At 30.8% G+C, this 20570-nt stretch overlaps 6 protein-coding genes across 10 annotated transcripts; 4 read left to right on the top strand and 2 right to left on the bottom strand.

The window, feature by feature from the left end:
* Window positions 1-248: 248 nt before the first annotated feature.
* LOC114940259 (uncharacterized) lies at window positions 249-2963 on the top strand. The gene is made up of 3 exons (XM_029314829.2): window positions 249-392; window positions 585-751; window positions 1141-2963. Exon 3 carries the CDS (start codon window positions 1315-1317, stop codon window positions 2281-2283), a length of 969 nt encoding a protein of 322 aa, XP_029170662.1. The 5' UTR covers window positions 249-392; window positions 585-751; window positions 1141-1314; the 3' UTR covers window positions 2284-2963.
* Window positions 2964-3340: 377 nt separating this feature from the next.
* LOC114940390 (uncharacterized) lies at window positions 3341-4115 on the bottom strand. Its single transcript, XM_029315057.2, has 2 exons — window positions 3958-4115; window positions 3341-3850 (listed from the first exon to the last, which is right to left on the bottom strand). The coding sequence occupies exon 2, from the start codon at window positions 3828-3830 to the stop codon at window positions 3525-3527; it is 306 nt and encodes a 101-aa protein (XP_029170890.1). The 5' UTR covers window positions 3831-3850; window positions 3958-4115; the 3' UTR covers window positions 3341-3524.
* A 284-nt stretch (window positions 4116-4399) lies between these two features.
* On the bottom strand, window positions 4400-9720 carry pigeon (gamma-secretase activating protein pigeon). Of its 2 annotated transcripts, XM_029314721.2 has the most exons (10): window positions 9504-9718; window positions 9128-9264; window positions 8730-9051; window positions 8269-8525; window positions 6891-8056; window positions 6308-6640; window positions 5768-5982; window positions 5443-5652; window positions 5297-5368; window positions 4400-5207 (listed from the first exon to the last, which is right to left on the bottom strand). In XM_029314721.2, exons 1-10 carry the CDS (start codon window positions 9559-9561, stop codon window positions 5137-5139), a joined length of 2841 nt encoding a protein of 946 aa, XP_029170554.2. In that variant the 5' UTR covers window positions 9562-9718; the 3' UTR covers window positions 4400-5136. The 2 variants fall into 2 exon arrangements, with proteins under 2 accessions (XP_029170554.2, XP_085336970.1); XM_085480844.1 differs by lacking the exons at window positions 4400-5207; window positions 5297-5368 and having other exon boundaries at window positions 5505-5591; window positions 9504-9720.
* An 81-nt stretch (window positions 9721-9801) lies between these two features.
* Window positions 9802-11840, top strand: LOC114940197 (glyoxalase domain-containing protein 4). Its single transcript, XM_029314725.2, has 6 exons — window positions 9802-10161; window positions 10243-10292; window positions 10369-10634; window positions 10875-11030; window positions 11149-11324; window positions 11404-11840. The coding sequence occupies exons 1-6, from the start codon at window positions 10072-10074 to the stop codon at window positions 11521-11523; spliced, it is 858 nt and encodes a 285-aa protein (XP_029170558.1). The 5' UTR covers window positions 9802-10071; the 3' UTR covers window positions 11524-11840.
* Window positions 11841-11910: 70 nt separating this feature from the next.
* Window positions 11911-16199, top strand: LOC146723939 (uncharacterized). Of its 4 annotated transcripts, none has more exons than XM_085480846.1 (11): window positions 11911-12293; window positions 12655-12804; window positions 12901-12966; window positions 13063-13128; window positions 13225-13290; window positions 13387-13455; window positions 13552-13617; window positions 13714-14590; window positions 14728-15142; window positions 15362-15431; window positions 16080-16199. In XM_085480846.1, exons 1-11 carry the CDS (start codon window positions 12242-12244, stop codon window positions 16136-16138), a joined length of 1956 nt encoding a protein of 651 aa, XP_085336972.1. In that variant the 5' UTR covers window positions 11911-12241; the 3' UTR covers window positions 16139-16199. The 4 variants fall into 4 exon arrangements, with proteins under 4 accessions (XP_085336972.1, XP_085336973.1, XP_029170557.2 ...); XM_085480847.1 differs by lacking the exon at window positions 16080-16199 and adding an exon at window positions 15801-16070; XM_029314724.2 differs by lacking the exon at window positions 16080-16199 and having other exon boundaries at window positions 15362-15689.
* On the top strand, window positions 16147-20442 carry LOC114940195 (uncharacterized). Its single transcript, XM_029314722.2, has 8 exons — window positions 16147-16258; window positions 16558-16818; window positions 16896-16970; window positions 17067-17123; window positions 17309-17482; window positions 17763-18885; window positions 18987-19401; window positions 19612-20442. Exons 1-8 carry the CDS (start codon window positions 16207-16209, stop codon window positions 19843-19845), a joined length of 2391 nt encoding a protein of 796 aa, XP_029170555.1. The 5' UTR covers window positions 16147-16206; the 3' UTR covers window positions 19846-20442.
* Window positions 20443-20570: the final 128 nt, after the last annotated feature.

Below are 20570 nucleotides of genomic sequence, written 5' to 3'. Positions count from 1 at the left end.
ATGATATTTTCTTTCATTGAGGACATTCTCCCTTGAATTTAAATTTAGATTTTATTTTTCTCTTTAATTATTTTCTTATTACATTAATTACATGATCCATCTGATTTGACAGCTGGCGTCGAATTCCTCTATTCTGAAATCAAAACCAAGCTTTTCCATTATTTTGGAATATATCATATTCTTTAATCTTTAATTTCTATTTTATTTACACGGCAATTAATATACAAAATAGTAATAATCTTGCTTTTATTCGCTCTCTTTAGAGTTACATGATTATATGACAAATATATATAGTAGAAAAATAATGCAAAAGGAGATTCTAGTTTACAGAAGAGCTTCTCTATTCAGAACACCGAGATTCAAAATAGAGGGATTTTGTTGCATACTGTTGCGTATGTATTACAGTATTGTGACTCTGTGTGTTACATTTCTCCCTTTTTTGTCTCGCAATTTTAGCTGTATTATAAATGTGGAAGAGAGATACTGCATCTCTTAACACACATTTACTCTTTATTTATTAGATCCGTAAAATTTTTTACGAACACTCTTGAATAAAGGCAATTACTGTTATTGCTATTTTTCAGCTTTTACTTTGATTCTTTGCAAGATGTTGTTTGTCAGGACACTGCGTGGATTACAAATGTTTTAAAACAGAAAAATGTTTATAAAAAGGATACACTTTGAGTCAGTAAAGTAGTGCTAAATAGCACACTGCGATTGTGATAGACCTCATCTCTATTATAATTCCTCAGTAAGCATTAATAATCTTAAGAAATCTGTATTTATTAAGACTCTAATTTAAATGAATATTATAAGCTCTAAAAATTTATAATTGTTTTTTATCTATATCTATATATATAATATATCTCAAAAAAAATATTTTACAAATTTTATTTTATTCCATTAAATTTTGCTGAAATTAAATATTTTTCTATTAATCTTTTCTTATAAATTATCTTTGAATTTTTTCAACAAAATTCTATTATCAACTCTATTTTCATAGATTAGATAATTTACTTACATTAATAAAGAATTGACAATACAAAAGATATGGACTAGATATGGACTAGAAATTACTCTTATCTATTTTTCTTTATAATTTTTATAATTTTCTTTTAAATTAATTAATTTTTCTTCTAGGTACAGATGATGTTTCTAGTAGCGAGGATATTAAACTGAGAGATTTATTTAATAATTATTTAAAAAATGCCCATTACTTCAAGATAACATGTTTCAGCTTATGATAACAATGATTGTTGTACAGTTATTCAAATCATTAAAGGAAGACATCTGAATGGTTCAGCTGTTTTGAAAATGATATTGATAAAAAATAATTCATTAAAATACAGCGAAATGAGCAATAAGACTCGTGATGAAAATATAAGTAAATGCAAAAATATTAAGGAAAATAAACTAAATATTGGAGATACAATTGACACTGAGAAAACGTATACTCAAGAAATTGAGATAGCAGGCAATGACAATACATGTATTGATGAAAACAAGAACAATGTATTACATGCATCAAAAATTCAAAATATGATGAAGAAAATGGGATACAAGCCAGGAAAAGGTCTTGGAAAAAATAATCAAGGTCGTATAGAACCGGTGGAAACTATTATTCAGCATGGTCGAAGAGGACTTGGACATTATATTCACAAGACTAAGAGAAAAATGTTGAATAATGGAGACGCAATTGAAAATATGAAGAAAGAAGAATACAGACAAGAAGTTGAGAAGACAAACAATGCACATATTGATGAAAATAAAAATAATGTATTACATGCATCAAAAATTCAAAATATGATGAAGAAAATGGGATACAAGCCAGGGAAAGGTCTTGGAAAAAATGACCAAGGTCGTGTAGAACCAGTGGAAACTATTATTCAGCATGGCAGAAGAGGATTTGGACATTACACACACAAGACTAATTGTAAGAGAAAAAAGTTGAATAATGCAGACACAATTGAAAATATAAAGGAAGAAGAATGCACACAAGAAATTGAGAGCGCAAACAATATAAATATTGATGAAAACAAAAACAATGAATTACATACACGGAAGATTCAAAATATGATGAAGAAAATGGGATATAAGCCAGGAAAAGGTCTTGGAAAAAATGATCAAGGTCGTACAGAACCAGTGGAAGCAATTACCCAACATGGTCGAAGAGGATTTGGATTCATTACAAACCACGCTTTAAAGAAGAAAGTCACTATTATTAAAAAGAATCCAATTGTACCTTCTTCCTTTTCTTCTGCTCCTCCTCCTTCCAAAGACTGAGAATATCTTTCATTTTGTTATGTAGGAATTGTAAAAAGATGTAACTAAATGAAAAAAAAAACGATAGTTCTTTTTTTGAAAGGACTAGAGCACCGTATTATTTGGCACAATCTAATTTTTACATTTTTATTCTTTTAAATATGTCTTTTTTGTTTTATTTTTTGCTTTCTAAATTTGTAAACTTTATCTGATACGTAATTCCATCTAATCAAAGACATAAAATTTTATTAGGATCAAATTCAAATCTGATTATTAGGCGATTATTTTGTCGTGAAATTATATATTATAGAGTATATATATATATATATATATGTATATATTAGAGATTATATTATTATAATATTCTAGTCAATTTAAAAAAAAAATTTTTTTATTCTAAACCAGCTGTTCTTTTTTACAATAGGATTTTTCCTTTGTATTATTTTCTAATTATTTACTTTTATTTGCCACACATCGAGATCACATTGCAGTGAAAAGGCAAATAAAAGACAGTCGAACATTTTGTATCTATCATTAGAAGAATGAAAATTAAAATATTAAAATATATTTAAAAGTGTTTGTTTTCAATAGTCTTAAAATTTACTATGTTTGAATTCTCTTCTTTTTCTAAAATGCTTGAACGTATATTAATTTTGTAGAAAAAAAATACAATAAAAGTAAAAACGCAATGTATAATCTTAGATTATCTAAAGAAAATATTATATTAGAAAACACCTGTCTTCACATTCATATTCTAAAACATACATGTAACATTTGACTCAGTGTTAGTTTTCTTATATTTGTCTTCTATTTATTTATAACTTATAATTGAGATTTTTTGAAATTACATTTTTTAAAACATTGAACATAAATATTACATATATAAATATTCGTATTTTTTTACTGTAATAAAGTCCACTATGTAATATCAAGTTTTTTTTATTTACTTGATATAAATATCGCAAAATATTTTCTACTTTGAAAAAATGTATTCTTAAGCAAATTTTAAATGCCTATAATAATGTTAGTAGAATTAATAGTTACTTTGGACAACAAATAATAAAAATAAAATATAAAATTACTTGTTATCAATAAAAAAATGCATTGATATAAAATTTATTTCTTCTTATACAAACTTCAAAAAGAAATAAAAATGCTTTATCACTCATCGATAAAAAAAAATATGTAGAAACAATAATAATTAGAGGTTCAATTTTCATGTGTCAATCAAGTCCTCATGCTTGCATCTGTCTCACTATATTTTAATACATCTTCTGTCGATGCTGCATGAAGTGTTTACCAGCATGACGTTCCCACTTTTCATTTCTCTCATTATTACGACGATCCCAATTATGATTACGTCTACCATGATTTTGTTGTTGATGCTGACGCGACCAGTCGTGTCTACGCGGTTTATTATACCAAGGATCGACAATAGGCGGTTTCTTTGGCTCTTGCATTTTCATCTTTATAAATTCACTGTCCTCTTCTGTGAAACGATTTTCAAATTCTTCTTCACACTCTTCCAAAAATTTCGTTTGCTCGCTCGTCAAAGCTATATCTGCCATAATTTGATTTTATCAAGAACCTGTAATTAATTATAGTAGAAAATTAATTTTATAGTAGAAAAATAATTAATAATAAAGATGTAAATAACGCATACATGCGCCAGAAAATTGTCATAAAAGAACTTACAGTTAGATGAACATTAATTCCACATTTGCATGGTCTAAATTTCTTTTATTATATTTTCTAATGTTCTATCTCTTCATTGTGTGTAAATATTTGTAAATATTTCTTACATGAAACGAAATGCAGGTTATATTCTTCAGAGATCGCACAGATGTTTCGGAGCATTGCGTTAACCAATCAGAATAAAGGAATCTTTGCTTGTTTTGTTCTGATTGGTTAATCGGGGATCACTTTAGCAAGAGGCTGATATAAAAAAGGGCGGGATAAATTAACTGTTCTGAAATTCTCGATTTTTATGAATAATTAATAACTCAAAGTAGAGAAAAAGAAACTGTACAATTTACAAGCATAGCAACGAAAACGAATTATATTATTAAACATATATATTTAATAAATATGTACGTATATCATGGAAGACATTATTAATTGTAAATTTCAATTTATTATATCACAAGTTTTTAACATTCACTACATGTCACAAATTATATAAGTTGTGCATATTGATATAAAGAGATATTGATGTTACTTAATATTATGACTTTCTTATATATTCGTCTTTGCTTTACATTCTAAAATATACATAATATGCCATAGATATATTAATATATCTATGCAATATGCATACACATAAATATCGATAAAAACCTGAAAAACATGAAACATTAATATAGTACAGATGCTTTTTAATAATGTAATGTTTACAAATTGATCTGTTGTCATTTCTCATTTCAATTACTGATGACTGAGAATTATTTTCATGAGCAACAACATTCAAAATATAATTATGCATAATTGCAATATGTAATACTTAATTAAATACTTAATAAACTTATAAAAAATACTTGTTAAATAATTAAATTTGTATTATTACTATTACTTATCGACATTAAATCTTGTATATCATTAATAATAAAACTTTGGAAATTATTAAAATAATTATTATTTGTGACTGTAAATATATCTCTAATTGTTTCTTTTTTATATTTTATTGCTTTAATTAAATAATTATTTTAATAAAAAATTTAATTATTTAATTTAATAAATAATTTAATAATTATTTTAATGAATATAGAAGATTTCTGAATCTCAAAAGTTTAAAGTATTATTTAATTGATCATTTAGTGATCGTTAAATTAATTGTTGCACTTAATATTTTTTAATTATAACTAAACTTGATTTCCATTAGAGAAAGTCCTCCGTAGATGTTACTGTTGCTTCTATCAATAATCCAAAATCCAATTCCGTAAGACTAGCTGCAAAATAAAATAAAAATAGTATGTTGATATATTTTTGGAACAAGAAAGTATATTAAATAAAAATATCGTTGTGAATTAATTTGTACCTTTTGCAGTAAGTAAATCCAAAAAGGTATCCAATGGTGATAAACGATCTGCAGAAGGAAATGCTGCCAAACCTGACAACAATTTACAAATATCAGTTAGATTGTATTTATTGAAATATCATTTCTTTCTAAACTCTGTAACTTACTGTTATGATGATTACGATGTTGTAAAGTTCGACTTCCAGTTCGACTCTGAGATACTTCACCGCACAAAATATTAGCGGCGTGTTCTCTGGCTCGGAGCATTAAGCTAACTGGATGCAGCCATTGATTCAAGAGCCTCTTTGCACGAGATCTTGGCAAAAAGGATAACAACTTCAATTTCTGAATAACATTCTCTTTTGTATCACTGATATCTAAACAGAAGATCATCAATTTATGACAAATGTTTCTGTGAGTATAATCTTTTACTTGAATTATGTTTGGAGAAATGTTAGTTATAAATATAGCAATTTTTGCTTATATATATACCAGCTAAAATAATCTTGGTAACATCAACTTGGAGTTCAAACACCGAACGTTCGACATATTGCAGAAACATCGAGTACTTGAGAGTGCGGTAGCCAAGATAAGTAAAAAACGATGCGAATCCTTGTGGCACTGGGAATGCGATGTTCTCTACTGCATGTCTGTATCGTTGCAAGAGCATAAACAGTAACCATCGTCTTGCCTCATCCAATTGATCTCTGTAATAAAAAGTAACATGAAATAAGAACATTCAATATAATAATGAACTATATAAACGCTCAACAATTTTTACTTGATAAAAGAAAATTTTTAAATATAAATCCCATAAAAAATTTACATTATTTTTACATCAAATCGAAATTGAAGAATTAATTTAAAATTACATGTATTTTAAAAATATTTTTAGATATGTTTTTAAGATATATTTAAAGATATATTTTTAAAATAATATATCTAAAATAAAGATGATATTTTATTATCATTATTTTATTATCTATTTTTAAAATAGAGTAATATATCTAAAATAGAAATTGTGCATCTTACACAAGATTAAAGCCACGTTCTTGTTCGATTCTAGGATCAACGCCGGCCGCCTTGCAAAGTATTTGACATAATATACGCGAAGCTTCCAATTGCGCAGCCACGTATCTCGTAGCCATGGCATGAACGTGTAACGGGGTGCAAGAGCCTCGCGGGTGCATAGTTGATGTGCGCGTCCCATTTTTCAGAAGATACATGGAGAGTTCACGTAAGTTTACGGAGACGATATGTTCCTGCTTCGAAGCGGTGCAACTTTCAGTCTCATTAAATGGTAAACCTGAATCCAATTTGATGTTCCGATTACCCATAAAGTCTCCAAGCGGTACTGCAACAAATCTATTTACATCATCGTTTATTACATATTGCAAAAAACGCATTTCTCAAACAAATAAGACATTTTATTTTTATTTATATAAACATTTTTTAATTATGCAAATAAAAAAAATATATATATATATATTCTGATATATAATAATCTAATTGTAGAAAAATAGCAACAAGCAGATAGCACAGTTAAGAATTTGCACTACATAACATGCATGCAATTAGTTGTGCATAGAATTAAAGTACAAGGCAATTGTGTTACCCTCCGCTTGGGGACATTGGAGTGCTGCATCTGGATAATGCTTCTGGTTGATAACAAGCTAAGGAGACTAATAACTTCTCCGCGATATGGCTAGGTTTGAATCTTAATTTATCGCCACCATTTTTACTCAATTGATCCCACAGTCTAGTCCATAGATCGCTACGATAGGGAACAAGTCTTTGCTGCGGCGAGAGCAACATCACCGATGTATTCCAGAGTTTCTCGTGGCTCAGCGTGATATCCAAATCATTCATTTTAATGTCGACCGTCATGTAATCTCCGATCGTGGTGACGGGTAATAGAGAAAGCAACGGAATGGTATCCGCGAGGAGATTCTTTTGCACTAATGCGTAAGAACCACCTATAAGAATCTCTTGCATGAAGCGCGTGATGTCCAGTGAGCGTGGTTTTTCCGCCACGATAGACATTAATTCCGCGATGACTTCCATGTCATTCTTATGACAGAGAAAATAATGGAGTATTCCCAAGCGAATTTCGACCGAGATCTCTTTGCGAAAGACTTCAACGAGAAAGTCCGGAGGAATCGTCAACGGCACGAGATCCAAAGTAGGCAAGTCTATCGTCAGTATACTGCTGAAATTCGTAAGCGAACTGTTCCCATCCGAACAACCGATGGTTTTGCTGTCTGAACTATAGGAATTCTTTCTCGTTCCTTTGTTGATATTTTCCAAATCCAATAATGGTACCAGGTAGGAAACGCGAGACGGAATCGACGGCGGTGGGCCGCATAGTATGTGGCAGCATGGCTCGTGATTTACACCGATCTCAAGAAGATGGGTAAACAGTCCCGGTACGAACACTATCATATGATGACTCTCATAAATTGCGAACGTTGGTCTCATCAGCTTGGCGCGCGACCACGTTATACCCGGTATAACGCAATGGATCACGCAGCTGTGATGCAGCAGCGTCACCGAGTATGCGAAGTGCACCGTGTTGGATTCGTTCAAGGAGTTAAGTACATGCTGCGGCGGCTGGACAGGCCGATAGAGGTAGTAATGACAAACGCAGACCATCCCCTTGGTGTCCGACACTACTATGAGATCTAGGGAACAATCGTGAACTCGTAGAGGTATTACGTCGTCCTCATAAGTGCCGCAATTAGAGGACGGTGACAGTAGTGGTAAATTTAATGGGATATTCAGCTAAAAAGATACAACAAATGTTATACTAATAGATGATATACATCATGCAGATTTCAAAGTTTAATTTAGCAACCATACGTGTTAGATACTAAATTTATTAGCATTATTAATAAGCATATTATATTAATTCTTTTATATTAGCAATTATATATGCTAGTATTGCAACAGTGATAAATTTATAATTGAAATTCTTGTTATCGGAAAGTACTCACCACTGTCTCATGGGGCAAATCATCATGAAATTGAAGACCACTAAGTGTAGGTTTCGAAGATTTAGAATTATTTTCATCGTCATTCTCGGTAACTACACTCGCAGGTATTCGTCGATGATGTATATGATAAAGAACTTGATTAATCATGTCCCATTGCGCCCATATGAATGTTTTTACAAGAATTTCAGATTTTAATTCTTTTATTGGTTTTAATTCACTTACAGATGTATCGAATTGAACAGTATATATCATGACACCTTTGAAGAGATATATATATGATGTAAATTATAAAAACATCAGATAATTAATATAATAAATGAAGCAGATTATTGACTTATATATTTCAAATTCTAGTTTTCTATTTTTATAATTGCAGTGCTTGATCAAGCTATATAAATGTATATAAGTGCAATATTATAGCATCTATTTAAGATACATACTTTTAAATAAAATTTACTTACATTCGTGATGTATTAGCACTAAAAACTTGTCTACATCAGGTTGTTCTTTCTCTCTATACAGAAATTGTATCCTCACTTGTTTAGACCTCTCTATCTCTAGATTATGTATTTTGGCATTATCAGTCATCAATTCAACAATAAACACTCTGTATAATTCTCTGTAATGTTCATCAGTTGCATTTATGTTGTCTGAACAGTGATTTTCACAGGAATGTGCTGTCTCCGAGTAATCCTTTTGTTTTGTAACATATCCTAATAAACTATGACTTTGGTTGACTGTAGCTTGAACAATATTCAATACCTCCGGAAAACGGTGTAATATCTAAATATATAATCAAAGTGATATTAAAAATATCCTCTATGTAATATAAATAAACATTTCTTGATAATTCTCTTACCTGTAATTTATTGTTAATCTGGTCGTAACGACCGAGTACAGTACACAATGTATGTACAGTGTTCTTTTCCGATTCTTCTACCCAACCAATGAGTATCGAACCATCCTTTTCCTGTCCCAGTAGCTTCCATTGTTCGGCTGAAAAGACAAAGAACATTATCTCTTTTCCTAATAAATAGTTTTCAGTCTCTTTATTATATGATTCATCATTTTGGATTGTAAATACTTTCTTATTTTAGATGTTCTACTCAATATTCTATATATATATGTTTTATAAATATATATAAGAATAAACTGCAATATATATCAATATTTTCCAAAAATTTATACATTCTTTCACTTTCTGTTTTTAATAAAATCATAATTCATGTAATCACCTGCATTGGCACTTTCCGACAGAAGTAAACATAATTTTGCTGCGAGATTCTCTATCATATCTATTAAAGAAATTATTTGTAAATAATATTTATATTCCAAAACTGCTTTCTTTTGATTGACAGTTCACTATCATCAAGTATGTATGGTACTTTGGACAATTCTGCCTCCTCTGTGTTTCTTGTCGTCTGCTGCTGTCAGGTTTGTATAGCTATAGCTATGACGTTTTCAATTCACGCGATTCGTCAAAGCGCCTTTTCATTTTTAGCGTTAAAGGCGTCATGTGACTAAAATCAACGAATTGGCATCTTTGTTTTAGTCATGTGATATTATTTAAGTGATTATTTTGTGACGTGATTGTCGGAATTTATGAAAAGGCGCCTTCAAAGATTTCTAATGAGTTGCTAATTATCGCGTGTTTATTCATATCTTGATACAGATAAAACTTCAAGAAAATTCCAGCTTCTAACCAAATGCCAAGATCAAATTAGAATTACGAAATTTATTGAAAATCGTGATATCTTGAATAAGAATAAATACATTAAGGAAAAAAAAAGAGGAATAGGAAAAATGGTTACTGGACGAGCGTTACATTTTGTATTTAAAATACCCGATCGTAGATTAACAGCGAAATTTTATCGCGAAATTCTTGGGATGAAGGTGAGATTTCTTGTTTCACTTTCCTTTCTTTTTAGAATAATTCAATTTGATTGATTACAAATTTATCGGATTGTTTCATAGGTACTGAGACACGAGGAATTTTCAGACGGATGTGAAGCTGCCTGTAATGGGTGAGTAATGTAATGTAATATGTCATTAGCCATATGACAGATAGTAATTTCTACATTTATCTTTCTTTTTGTGTAGACCATATGCAAATCGTTGGAGTAAAACAATGATAGGATATGGTCCAGAGGATACACATTTTGTCATTGAATTGACATATAATTATGGAATCAAGGAATATGAAACTGGAAATGATTTTAAAGCTATCACTATTCGTTCAAAAGATGTAATCGAAAGAGCACGTGCCAATAATTGGCCAATGCACGAAGAAAATGGAAAATTTGTGATGCAAGCACCTGGTGGATATAAATATCATATAATTGATGAGCAATCTTTTACTAATAGTGGTAAAATATGTATTCTTCATATTTTTTCTCAAAAATACAATGTAAAATGATTTTCCTTGTTAGTATACATATAAATAACTAACAATAGAGTATTTAAGATCTACAAAGTTATATAAAATTATTGTGATCAAAGAATATATAATTATAATTTTACATTATATTATCAACATAATTATTATATATATATTTTTTTCATAATTATATATATTTTGTTTTAATCTATGCTCTCATCTTGAATAGATCCAGTAGAGAAAGTTACTTTATCCAGTTCCAATCTTGAACATACCATTGCCTATTGGAAAGATATTTTAGGATTAAAGATATTTGATAAAAAAGATAAAAGTGTATTGTTGGGCTATAGCGAGGACCAAACCAAGCTCGAATTTGAAGATATTGGTAAGTATAAATTGGTTATTATACAATGATATGTAATTCATTTATTTTAACTTTTTATGGAGCTTACAATTAGTATTATTATTATTGTTATTACATGCAATCAATTTTGTATTATTAGGTACTGAAGTTAACCATGCAAAAGCGTATGGACGTATTGCTTTCTCTGTACCATTGTCGGAACAACCAATAATTCAAAAAATCATCAAAGAAAGTGAAAACAAAATCTTGACTGATCTAATAACTTTAGATACACCGGGAAAAGCTTCAGTAAGAGTTATTATTCTTGCTGATCCTGTAAGTACTTATAATGTATTGTTGATTATAATGTATTTTATGAATCTATCTGTATTTTATCTGATAACTATATTTTCAGGATGGACATGAGATCTGCTTTGTAGATGATGAAGGATTTAGACAACTATCAGTGCCAGATTATCCTAGTGAAGAAATTTTAGATAGATATATCCAGAAAGAAGCATCTGCTACAAGATAAGATACAAATAATTATTTACTTTTCCATATTATAGTACTGTTAGCATGAAGATTAAACAGATATTGAAACATTAAAATATGAATCACAAAGATCTGAAACATTAGTGGTGGTGGGATGTTTATAAAACTAAGCGATTTATATTCAAGCATTTTGATGCAGAATATTTATAAAAAAATTTAAATATGCAAATAAGACATTTATTTTGTTGTGCAAATTTTATTTTTTATAAGATTATATAAAATGTGAAATATTAAGTGCTTACATGTATATATTTATACTTATATTATCATGTTAAATTAAATTTAACTACACAAAAATCTACTATTGGAGTTCAATTTAATAAGACTGGAAAATCCTATGACTAGAAAATGTTTTCATAAAAAACTTTCACAGAAATATTTGTGTTGATATTTTATATAAAACCAGTTCCCACAATATCAGATTTATTAGCTTTGATTATACTGAGAGTATTTATCATGTTAATTGTTACTTGGAACATGAAAATGTTATATAACTGCTACAAACTATATTTACTGAATAGTTGTATTGAGTCAAAGATCAACAGCATAATGTGCTGTAGTTCTGAAACAGACGTAATACACATTTCAAGAAGAAGAGCTGAAAAACGCGAGAAAAACGTATATATTTATCATTTTGTGCTAAGCACGACAGTTTCATCAGATCGTTTATCAAAGTATCGTCGCTCCCATATATAGAGATGGAAATTCAAATTTTGCTGTTCATCTTTCTTTTAACTTTTCTTATCAAAAGTGAGTACAAAAGCATATATTTTTATATATAATATATGGAATTATTTAAATAAAATAATATGGAATTATTTTATTTAAATAATTCCATGTATTTTTTTATATATAAGTCAAAGTACAAACCTATAAGTATTTTTATTCATTAAAAAAAAAGACTCTTCCTAATAGATTAAACTTTTCCAAATAATAGCCTATCATATCAATGATAATCTCATTGTCAGTACACATTATCTTAAATAAATTTTTATATTTTTTTATAATTCAGTATATCTTAGCTTCTTTTTAATATATCTTAACTTTTTATTGTCATTAGTAATAATGTATACATGAATTTATTGTAGAGCTGAACATATTTTATTTTCAGATGATGTAAACGCAGGGAAATTTGGATTCTCTGGAAGCTCGTCGATTGGGCGTGCTCCAACTTCATTTGGGCGTGCTCCAACTTCATTTGGATCTAGTTCAATCTCCACTAGATATAGAAATCCTGCACTATCAGGCGCTGGTAGATCCCGTAAGTGTAGTGACAGCAAAAATATGTGTAGCAATTGTAAAATATATATTTTTCATTGAACACAATGTGATATGAACATCTTTTATTTGTACAAAGCTGCTTCAATCAATTCCGCACCATCAACATCATATGGCCATGAAGGATCAGGCGCTGGTAGACCCTGTAAGTGTACTGACAGCAAAAATATGTGTAGCAATTGTAAACTATTTATTTTTCATTGACCAATGTGTGATATGAACATCTTTTATTTGTACAAAGCTGCTTCAATCAATTCCGCACCATCAACACCATATGGCTATAAACAATCAGGCGCTGGTAGACCCCGTAAGTGTACTGACAGCAAAAATATGTGTAGCAATTGTAAAATGTTTATTTTTCATTGAACATAGTGTGATATAAACATTTTTTATTTGTGCAAAGCTGATTCAATCAATTCCGCACCATCGACATCAAATGGCCATGAAGGATCAGGTGCTGTTAGATCTCGTAAGTGTACTGACAGCAAAAATATGTGTAGCAATTGTAAAATATTTATTTTTTATTGACCAATGTGTGATATGAACACCTTTTATTTGTACAAAGCTGCTTCAATCAATTCCGCACCATCAACACCATATGGCTATAAACAATCAGGCGCTGGTAGACCACCCCGTAAGTGTAGTGACAGCAAAAATATGTGTAGCAATTGTAAAATGTTTATTTTTCATTGAACATAGTGTGATATAAACATTTTTTATTTGTGCAAAGTTGATTCAATCAATTCCGCACCATCGACATCATATGGCCATGAAGGATCAGGCGCTGGTAGACCCCGTAAGTGTACTGACAGCAAAAATATGTGTAGCAATTGTAAAATATTTATTTTTCATTGACCAATGTGTGATATGAACATCTTTTATTTGTACAAAGCTCCAACTAATTCCGCGAATCAACCTCATTCTACATACAATCCCAGTCAAACAATCGGACATCCCAGTCACCCGGCGCATATTCCATCACCTGTACCAAGTACGTTCGGAAATCGTTATTCTACGCATCCGGTTGGCGGAACATACAGTCCAGCTGGACATAGTTACTATCCTCAACAACACGTCCTGGCACAGCCAGCGTCGCAGCCATATATACCTGGACAAACAGTCATAATGGTTCCTGATCAGCAAGATAACGGTAGAGGTTTTGGTCAGATGGTGAAAGAGGCCCTCGTGTTTTCCACTATCAATGCTGGCGTGAATAGGCTAATAAATTCGCATCATGATCATTATACATCTGATTATGGCAGGCCAGTGAGCTCTACGAGCGAAACGCATACAACTTATAATAATTATTATTTTAACACTACTTCGGGCAATACTTCTTCGGTACCGGTTTCGGCGAATGTACCTCAGGGTCAGGGAAATGTCCCACTCACATATGCGGCTAATTATTCAAGTCTGAACAATTCAGCTATTACTCCGAGTGTATCAAGCCTTATGATTGTCGGAAATAATAGTAGCGTAACATATCCAGTTAGTAATGACGCTTCCATGAATGCAGTGCGTATGACCAACAATATGGGAGGTCCTCCAGTTGCACCTTCTGCCGAAATTTCCACTGGCAACACAGTAAATAATAAAAACTCACCTGATGAGGGAACAATTGTTTATTCTCCTCAACATATGATATCGGACAATGAATTAATGATGTTGACTGAAGAATTGTTCGCGAAACAAGAAGTCAATATATCCAAATATTTGACATTAGATATTCAGAATAAATCCGAGAATGTAACTGATGAAGCTAAACGACCGTAAGTTTTACGCTTTAAATTAGATATTATTCAATCAGATTGATTATTCAATTTATTAATTGTATTATATACTATTATACGCGCGCGCGCGCGCGCGCGTTTCCAAATCTTTTTCACAAATTTTTTTTTTATTTTAGATTAATTTACGCGCAACAAGAGGTCTACGATTATCCGACGATTCAAGTTATTCGCGCGCTCTATGATAATTACGAACACAATTCCACCGTGAAGGAGACTCGAACGTATGAAAAGCGAAAAAAAGAGGATCTTCTGTTGGCCATGTTTTTGAACACAAATGTAATGACCAGAGCTATGCAATGGCTATCAGATCGAGATTTTATCGATCCAGATGACTTCGAGAAAAAGGATACTCTGCGGCACATTTGGTTTAATCAATTCGACGGCGCTACTTCAGGTTTTGAACGAGTGTTTACATCTGAAAGATATGGCGCGGATCTTCTTGGTGTGCAAGACTGGATCTATTTTGATTATCAAGAATCGAAGAGACGTATTGAGTACTTGGGATATGTCGACATCTTGAAACTCGGCAATGTAAGTTTTATCATATATATATATATATATATATATAATAAATAGATGACATAATATAGAAACCATACACATTGTATAATTTATATATAAACTTAAATGCGATATATTAGGTGATGAGTGTTAATGCCATATATAGCAAGAATGAAAAAATGTGTAATATTTATTGTAATTTGTTATATGTTTATTATAATATGTTATAACTGCATTTATTCTTTTCAGAGAGGTTCGTTATTGAAGTTGAACTTTAAAATGGATGATGTTATTAGACCAAACGCGACAATATTCGTAGGTACGCTTCCCGAACTCGAAATGTCCTTATACACTATATGCTTTTACGCCAGAACGAATAATTTATGTCCCGTTTCTCTTGGCGGAGCTAAGTTTAATATTTTTACGCATTCGTTTAGATATTACGGAAAAGACCTCATAGATTTAGCACTTCCAATTTTCTAACTCTATATAAATATGCGCCGTATTAATACAAATTATCATTGAACTATATACATATATGAAAGAATTGTTGAAATATATATATATATATATATAAGAGTGTAAATTTTTATTAATACTTATTTTTTATAATGTGATAATATAGAAATATTTTATTATAATATTATTAGAATTTATCTTAATTAATCTTAATTAATAATTTTTGCAGCGCTCTATATACGTATAAATAAAATAATACTTCTTTTGTTTAAACGAAAATAAAGCAAAAATCTACTATTGGAGTTCAATTTAATAGGAATGGAAAGTCCTATGATTAGAAGATGTTTTTTTTTAAAAACTTTTGTAGAAATAGTGTTGATATTTAATATGAAACCAGTTTGTATACGATATCAGCGTTTATCAGCTTTGATTATACTGAGAGTGTTTAGTTGTATTGATGGATGGTCAAAAGGTCAACAGCGTAACGTGTTATATCGTTCTGAAACAGACGCAATACACATTCCAAGAAGAAGGATTGATAAACGCCAGAACAACGTATATATTTAACATTTTATACTAAGCACAACAGTTTCATCAGACCGTTCATCAAAGTATCGTCGCTCCCATATATAGCAATGGAAATTCGAATTTTACTGTTTATCTTTCTTTTCACTCTTCTTATCAAAAGTGAGTACAAAAGTATATATTTTTATAAATAATTTCATGTATTATTATATATGAGTCAAAGCAAATAAGTATTTTTATTCATTAAGGACTCTCCTTCTAATAGATTAAACTTTTACAAATAATAGTTTATTATATCAATGATAATCTCATTGTCAGTACACATTATCTTAAATAAATTTTTATATTTTTTTATAATTCAGTATATCTTAGCTTCTTTTTAATATATCTTAGCTTTTTATTGTCAATAGTAATCATGTATACATAAATTTATTGTAGACCTGAACATATTTTATTTTCAGATGATGTAAACGCAGGGAAATTTGGATCCTCTCGAATCTCGTCATCACGAGGGGGTTCGTATTCCTCGTCGCGAGGTTCGTCATCGCATTCTTCGAGTAGGCATGTTCCAACTTCATTTGGATCTAGTTCAAGCTCTACTAGATATGGAACTCCATCAAGCTCTTCCACTAGATATGGAAGTCCATCTAGCTCTTCCACTAGATATGGAAGTTCATCGAGCGGACAAACGACAGGAACAAGTTCGACTGGAACTTTATCGAGTGAGTATATAATGAATATATAACAAAATAAGAGATAGAATGATGATGCGTTATATATGTGATATTAAAAATTGCAGGCCACACTTCGCATCAGCAGAATAAAGACATGTCAGCATCTATCTTACACTCTGAACGAGGCGCTGGTAGACCCTGTAAGTGCAGTGACAGCAAAAATATATGTAGCAATTGTAAAATGTTTATTTTTCGTTGAATAATGTGTGATATAAACATTTTTTATTTGTACAAAGCTCAAACCAATTCCGCACAACCATCTAGTCAATCATCGACACCATATGGCCATGCAGGTGTGTGTGTATATATACATATACATATATATATATATATATATATATATATGTTTATTATTTATAAGTATATATGCTAAAAAAATTAATTTTTATTTTATGTTTGTTTTCATACGAGTTTTTATGTTTCCTTTTTTCTGTTATGTATAAAAGATAATATATTTGTTTGTACTATATTTTATCAGGAACTTATCCTGGGAGTCAAGTAGGAAAACCAAGTGTTCCAGAGAATAAACAAAATTCTGCACCATATCCATCGGCGCCACATTTTGCGCCACATAATCCATCTGCACCATATAATCCATCAGCTCCGTCGGCTGATCATTTATCAAAAGTTACTGTACCTTCACAAAGTCATGGTATTTATATCTTTTATTTTCTTTACCGTTAGCATGAGAATTTGATTTTCAAAGAGAAGATAAAAATTAAACTAAATAATAACCTTTGAGAACTTGTAATGAATGTAATGAATTTATATAAAAATTTTATAAGTAATCTAATTATTAACTATATTATAATAATAAATATAGAGTAAACATAATATAAAATTAGTATAAATTAAAATAATAAATTATAGTAATGAAATATATAACAATAAATAAAATTAATATGAATATGATATTATAATTTTTGTTGCAGCACCGACTTCTTTTGGCCAACCAAACACGCCCTACAATCCGTCCCACACTGTAAATAATAATCCTTCGTGGAGCAATCCACACTTCAATCCGAACCAACCGCCGCCTTATCCAACGTCTACTAATATCGGATTCAAAGAACATCTACGCCCAACTGCAATGCCAGTTCCTTCGTACCCCGTCCAGCCTCCACGAACATCTTATCCTGTCTCCGGTTCTAATCCATATCCTCCTCCATATTCAAATCAAGCTTTCGGTCATTCCATGAATCAACCCCATTCTACATATAATCCCAGTCAAACATTCGGACATTCCTCCAATTACCCGGCGCATATTCCACCACCTGTACCAGGTACGTTCGGAAATCCTTATTCTACGCATCCGGTTGGCGGAACATACAGTCCAGCCGGACATAGTTATCCTCAACAACACGTCTTGGCACAACCAGCGGCGCAGCCATATATACCTGGACAAACAATCATAATGGCTGGTCAACAAGATAGCGGTAGAGGCTTTGGTCAGATGGTGAAAGAAGCCCTCGTGTTTTCCACTATCAATGCTGGCGTGAATAGGCTAATAAATCCGCATCATCATTATGCATCTGATTATGGCAGGCCAGTGAGTTCTACAAGCGAAACGCATGAAACTCATAATAATTATTATTTTAACACTGCTCCGAACAATGCTCCTTCGATACCGGCTTTGCCGAATGTATCTCAGGGTCAGGGAAATGTTCCACTCACGTATCCAGTTAATTATCCAAGTTCGGTAAACAATCCAGCTATTACTCCGGGTGTATCAAGTCCTATCACAGTCGGAAACAACAGTAGCGTAACATATCCAGTTAGTAATGACGCTTCCATGAATGCAGTGCGTATGACCAACAATATGGGAGGTCCTCCAGTTGCACCTTCTGCCGAAATTTCCACTGGCAACACAGTAAATAATAAAAACTCACCTGATGAGGGAACAATTGTTTATTCTCCTCAACATATGATATCGGACAATGAATTAATGATGTTGACTGAAGAATTGTTCGCGAAACAAGAAGTCAATATATCCAAATATTTGACAATACATGTTCAGAGTAAATCCGAGAATATTACCGATGAAGCTAAAGGACCGTAAGTTTTACTCTTAAATCAGATTAAATGATTATTCACTTTATTGTACTATTATATTATACGTTTTCAAACCTTTGCTACGCATTTTTTTTCATTTTTAGATTACTTTACACGCAACAAGAGGTCTACGATTATCCGACGATTCAAGTTATTCGCGCGCTCTATGACAATTATGAACACAATTCCACCGTGAAGGAGAATCGAACGCTTGAAAAGCGGAAGAAAGAGGATCTTCTGTTGGACGTGTTTTTGAATACAAATGTAATGACCAGAGCTATGCAATGGCTATCAGATCGAGGTTTCATCGATCCAGATGACTTCGAGAAAAAGGATATTCTGCGGCACATTTGGTTTACTCAATTCGACGGCGCTACTTCAGGTTTCGAACGAGTGTTTACATCTGAAAGATATGGCGCGGATCTTCTTGGTGTACAAGACTGGATCTATTTTGATTATCAAGAATCGAAGAGACGTATTGATTATTTGGGATACGTTGACACTTTGAAACTCGGCGATGTAAGTTTTATCATATAATATATAATAAGTAGATGACATAATACATAAAAAAAACTATACACGTATAATTTATATAAACTTAAATGCAATATATTGGGTGATGAGTTTTAATGGCATATACAGCAAGAATGAAAAAATGCGTAATGTTTGTTGTAATTAGTTATGTGTTTATTATAATATGTTACATTACATTGCATTTACTCTTTTCAGAGAGCCTCGTTATTGAAGTTGAACTTTAAAATGGATGATGTTATTAGACCAAACGCGACAATATTTGTGGGTACGCTTCCGGAGCTCGAAATGTCTTTATACACTATATGCTTTTACGCCAGAACAAATAATTTATGTCCCGTTTCTCTTGGCGGAGCTAAGTTTAATATTTTTACTCATTCGTTTAGATATTACGGAAAAGACCTCATAGATTTAGCGCTTCCAATTTTCTAATTCTTTATAAATATATGTGCCATCGTAATAATATAAATTATCATCGAACTATATACATATTATTATATGTATATATAGGGGTTCTTATATATGGGTATATGTAGATAATTTTATAATAGAAGATATATTAATGAAAGAATTGTTGTAATATATATAAATAAGAATGTAAATTTTTAATAATACTTATTTTTTATAATGTGATAATATAGAAATGTTTTATTATAATAATATTAGAATTTATCTTAATTAATCTTAATTAATAATTTTTGCAGCGCCCTATATACGTATAAACAAAATAATACTTCTTCTGCGTAAATGAAAATAATACAATATATTAATTTTTAATTTAATTGCCAAATATTAAATTTGCAATCATTAATGTCCACAAATATTTCTGTTCTCCTCTATTATCTAAAATTTGTGTGGCTATATATCCTTTTCTACTTCTGAAAAAAAATTTAATATTTCTAGAAGAACTCAATATGTCAATTTTATCTTTTGTAGAATCTAACATATTATTTAGCGCAGATCGAAACGGATTTCCGGAGACTCATATGTACCATTTGAGAATTAAATACAGTATTAATAGTGATATCATTTGTCGCATTTAAGAATGATGTATAATTTTACATTGATCAGTATAATTGCGCCCTTTACTTCACAGGTCTCTTCAAGGATGCAAAGTTCAATTTTTTCTGAAACAGAATTATAGCCATTAAAATATT

Source organism: Nylanderia fulva, unplaced genomic scaffold (assembly GCF_048542155.1).
Source record: "Nylanderia fulva isolate GAGA-0341 unplaced genomic scaffold, ASM4854215v1 Scaffold16, whole genome shotgun sequence".
Classification (NCBI taxonomy): domain Eukaryota; kingdom Metazoa; phylum Arthropoda; class Insecta; order Hymenoptera; family Formicidae; genus Nylanderia; species Nylanderia fulva.
This window is presented reverse-complemented; position numbering and strand designations above follow the sequence as displayed.

What these genes read in the sequence shown, in the direction of transcription:
- LOC114940259 (XM_029314829.2), top strand. Translation starts at nt 1,315, where the DNA reads ATGATATTGATAAAAAATAATTCATTAAAATACAGCGAAATGAGCAAT.
- LOC114940390 (XM_029315057.2), bottom strand. Translation starts at nt 3,830, where the DNA reads ATGGCAGATATAGCTTTGACGAGCGAGCAAACGAAATTTTTGGAAGAG.
- pigeon (XM_029314721.2), bottom strand. Translation starts at nt 9,561, where the DNA reads ATGATAGAGAATCTCGCAGCAAAATTATGTTTACTTCTGTCGGAAAGT. An exon ending in AGATTAACAATAAATTACAG is followed by an intron (nt 9,052 to 9,127) that starts GTAAGAGAATTA and finishes TTATATATTTAG; the next exon opens with ATATTACACCGTTTTCCGGA. An exon ending in ACATCGTAATCATCATAACA is followed by an intron (nt 5,369 to 5,442) that starts GTAAGTTACAGA and finishes AATTGTTGTCAG; the next exon opens with GTTTGGCAGCATTTCCTTCT.
- LOC114940197 (XM_029314725.2), top strand. Translation starts at nt 10,072, where the DNA reads ATGGTTACTGGACGAGCGTTACATTTTGTATTTAAAATACCCGATCGT. An exon ending in TGTGAAGCTGCCTGTAATGG is followed by an intron (nt 10,293 to 10,368) that starts GTGAGTAATGTA and finishes CTTTTTGTGTAG; the next exon opens with ACCATATGCAAATCGTTGGA. An exon ending in GCAATCTTTTACTAATAGTG is followed by an intron (nt 10,635 to 10,874) that starts GTAAAATATGTA and finishes CATCTTGAATAG; the next exon opens with ATCCAGTAGAGAAAGTTACT.
- LOC146723939 (XM_029314724.2), top strand. Translation starts at nt 12,242, where the DNA reads ATGGAAATTCAAATTTTGCTGTTCATCTTTCTTTTAACTTTTCTTATC. An exon ending in ATCAGGCGCTGGTAGACCCC is followed by an intron (nt 13,129 to 13,224) that starts GTAAGTGTACTG and finishes ATTTGTGCAAAG; the next exon opens with CTGATTCAATCAATTCCGCA. An exon ending in AGGCGCTGGTAGACCACCCC is followed by an intron (nt 13,456 to 13,551) that starts GTAAGTGTAGTG and finishes ATTTGTGCAAAG; the next exon opens with TTGATTCAATCAATTCCGCA.
- LOC114940195 (XM_029314722.2), top strand. Translation starts at nt 16,207, where the DNA reads ATGGAAATTCGAATTTTACTGTTTATCTTTCTTTTCACTCTTCTTATC. An exon ending in GACACCATATGGCCATGCAG is followed by an intron (nt 17,124 to 17,308) that starts GTGTGTGTGTAT and finishes ATATTTTATCAG; the next exon opens with GAACTTATCCTGGGAGTCAA. An exon ending in TGTACCTTCACAAAGTCATG is followed by an intron (nt 17,483 to 17,762) that starts GTATTTATATCT and finishes TTTTTGTTGCAG; the next exon opens with CACCGACTTCTTTTGGCCAA.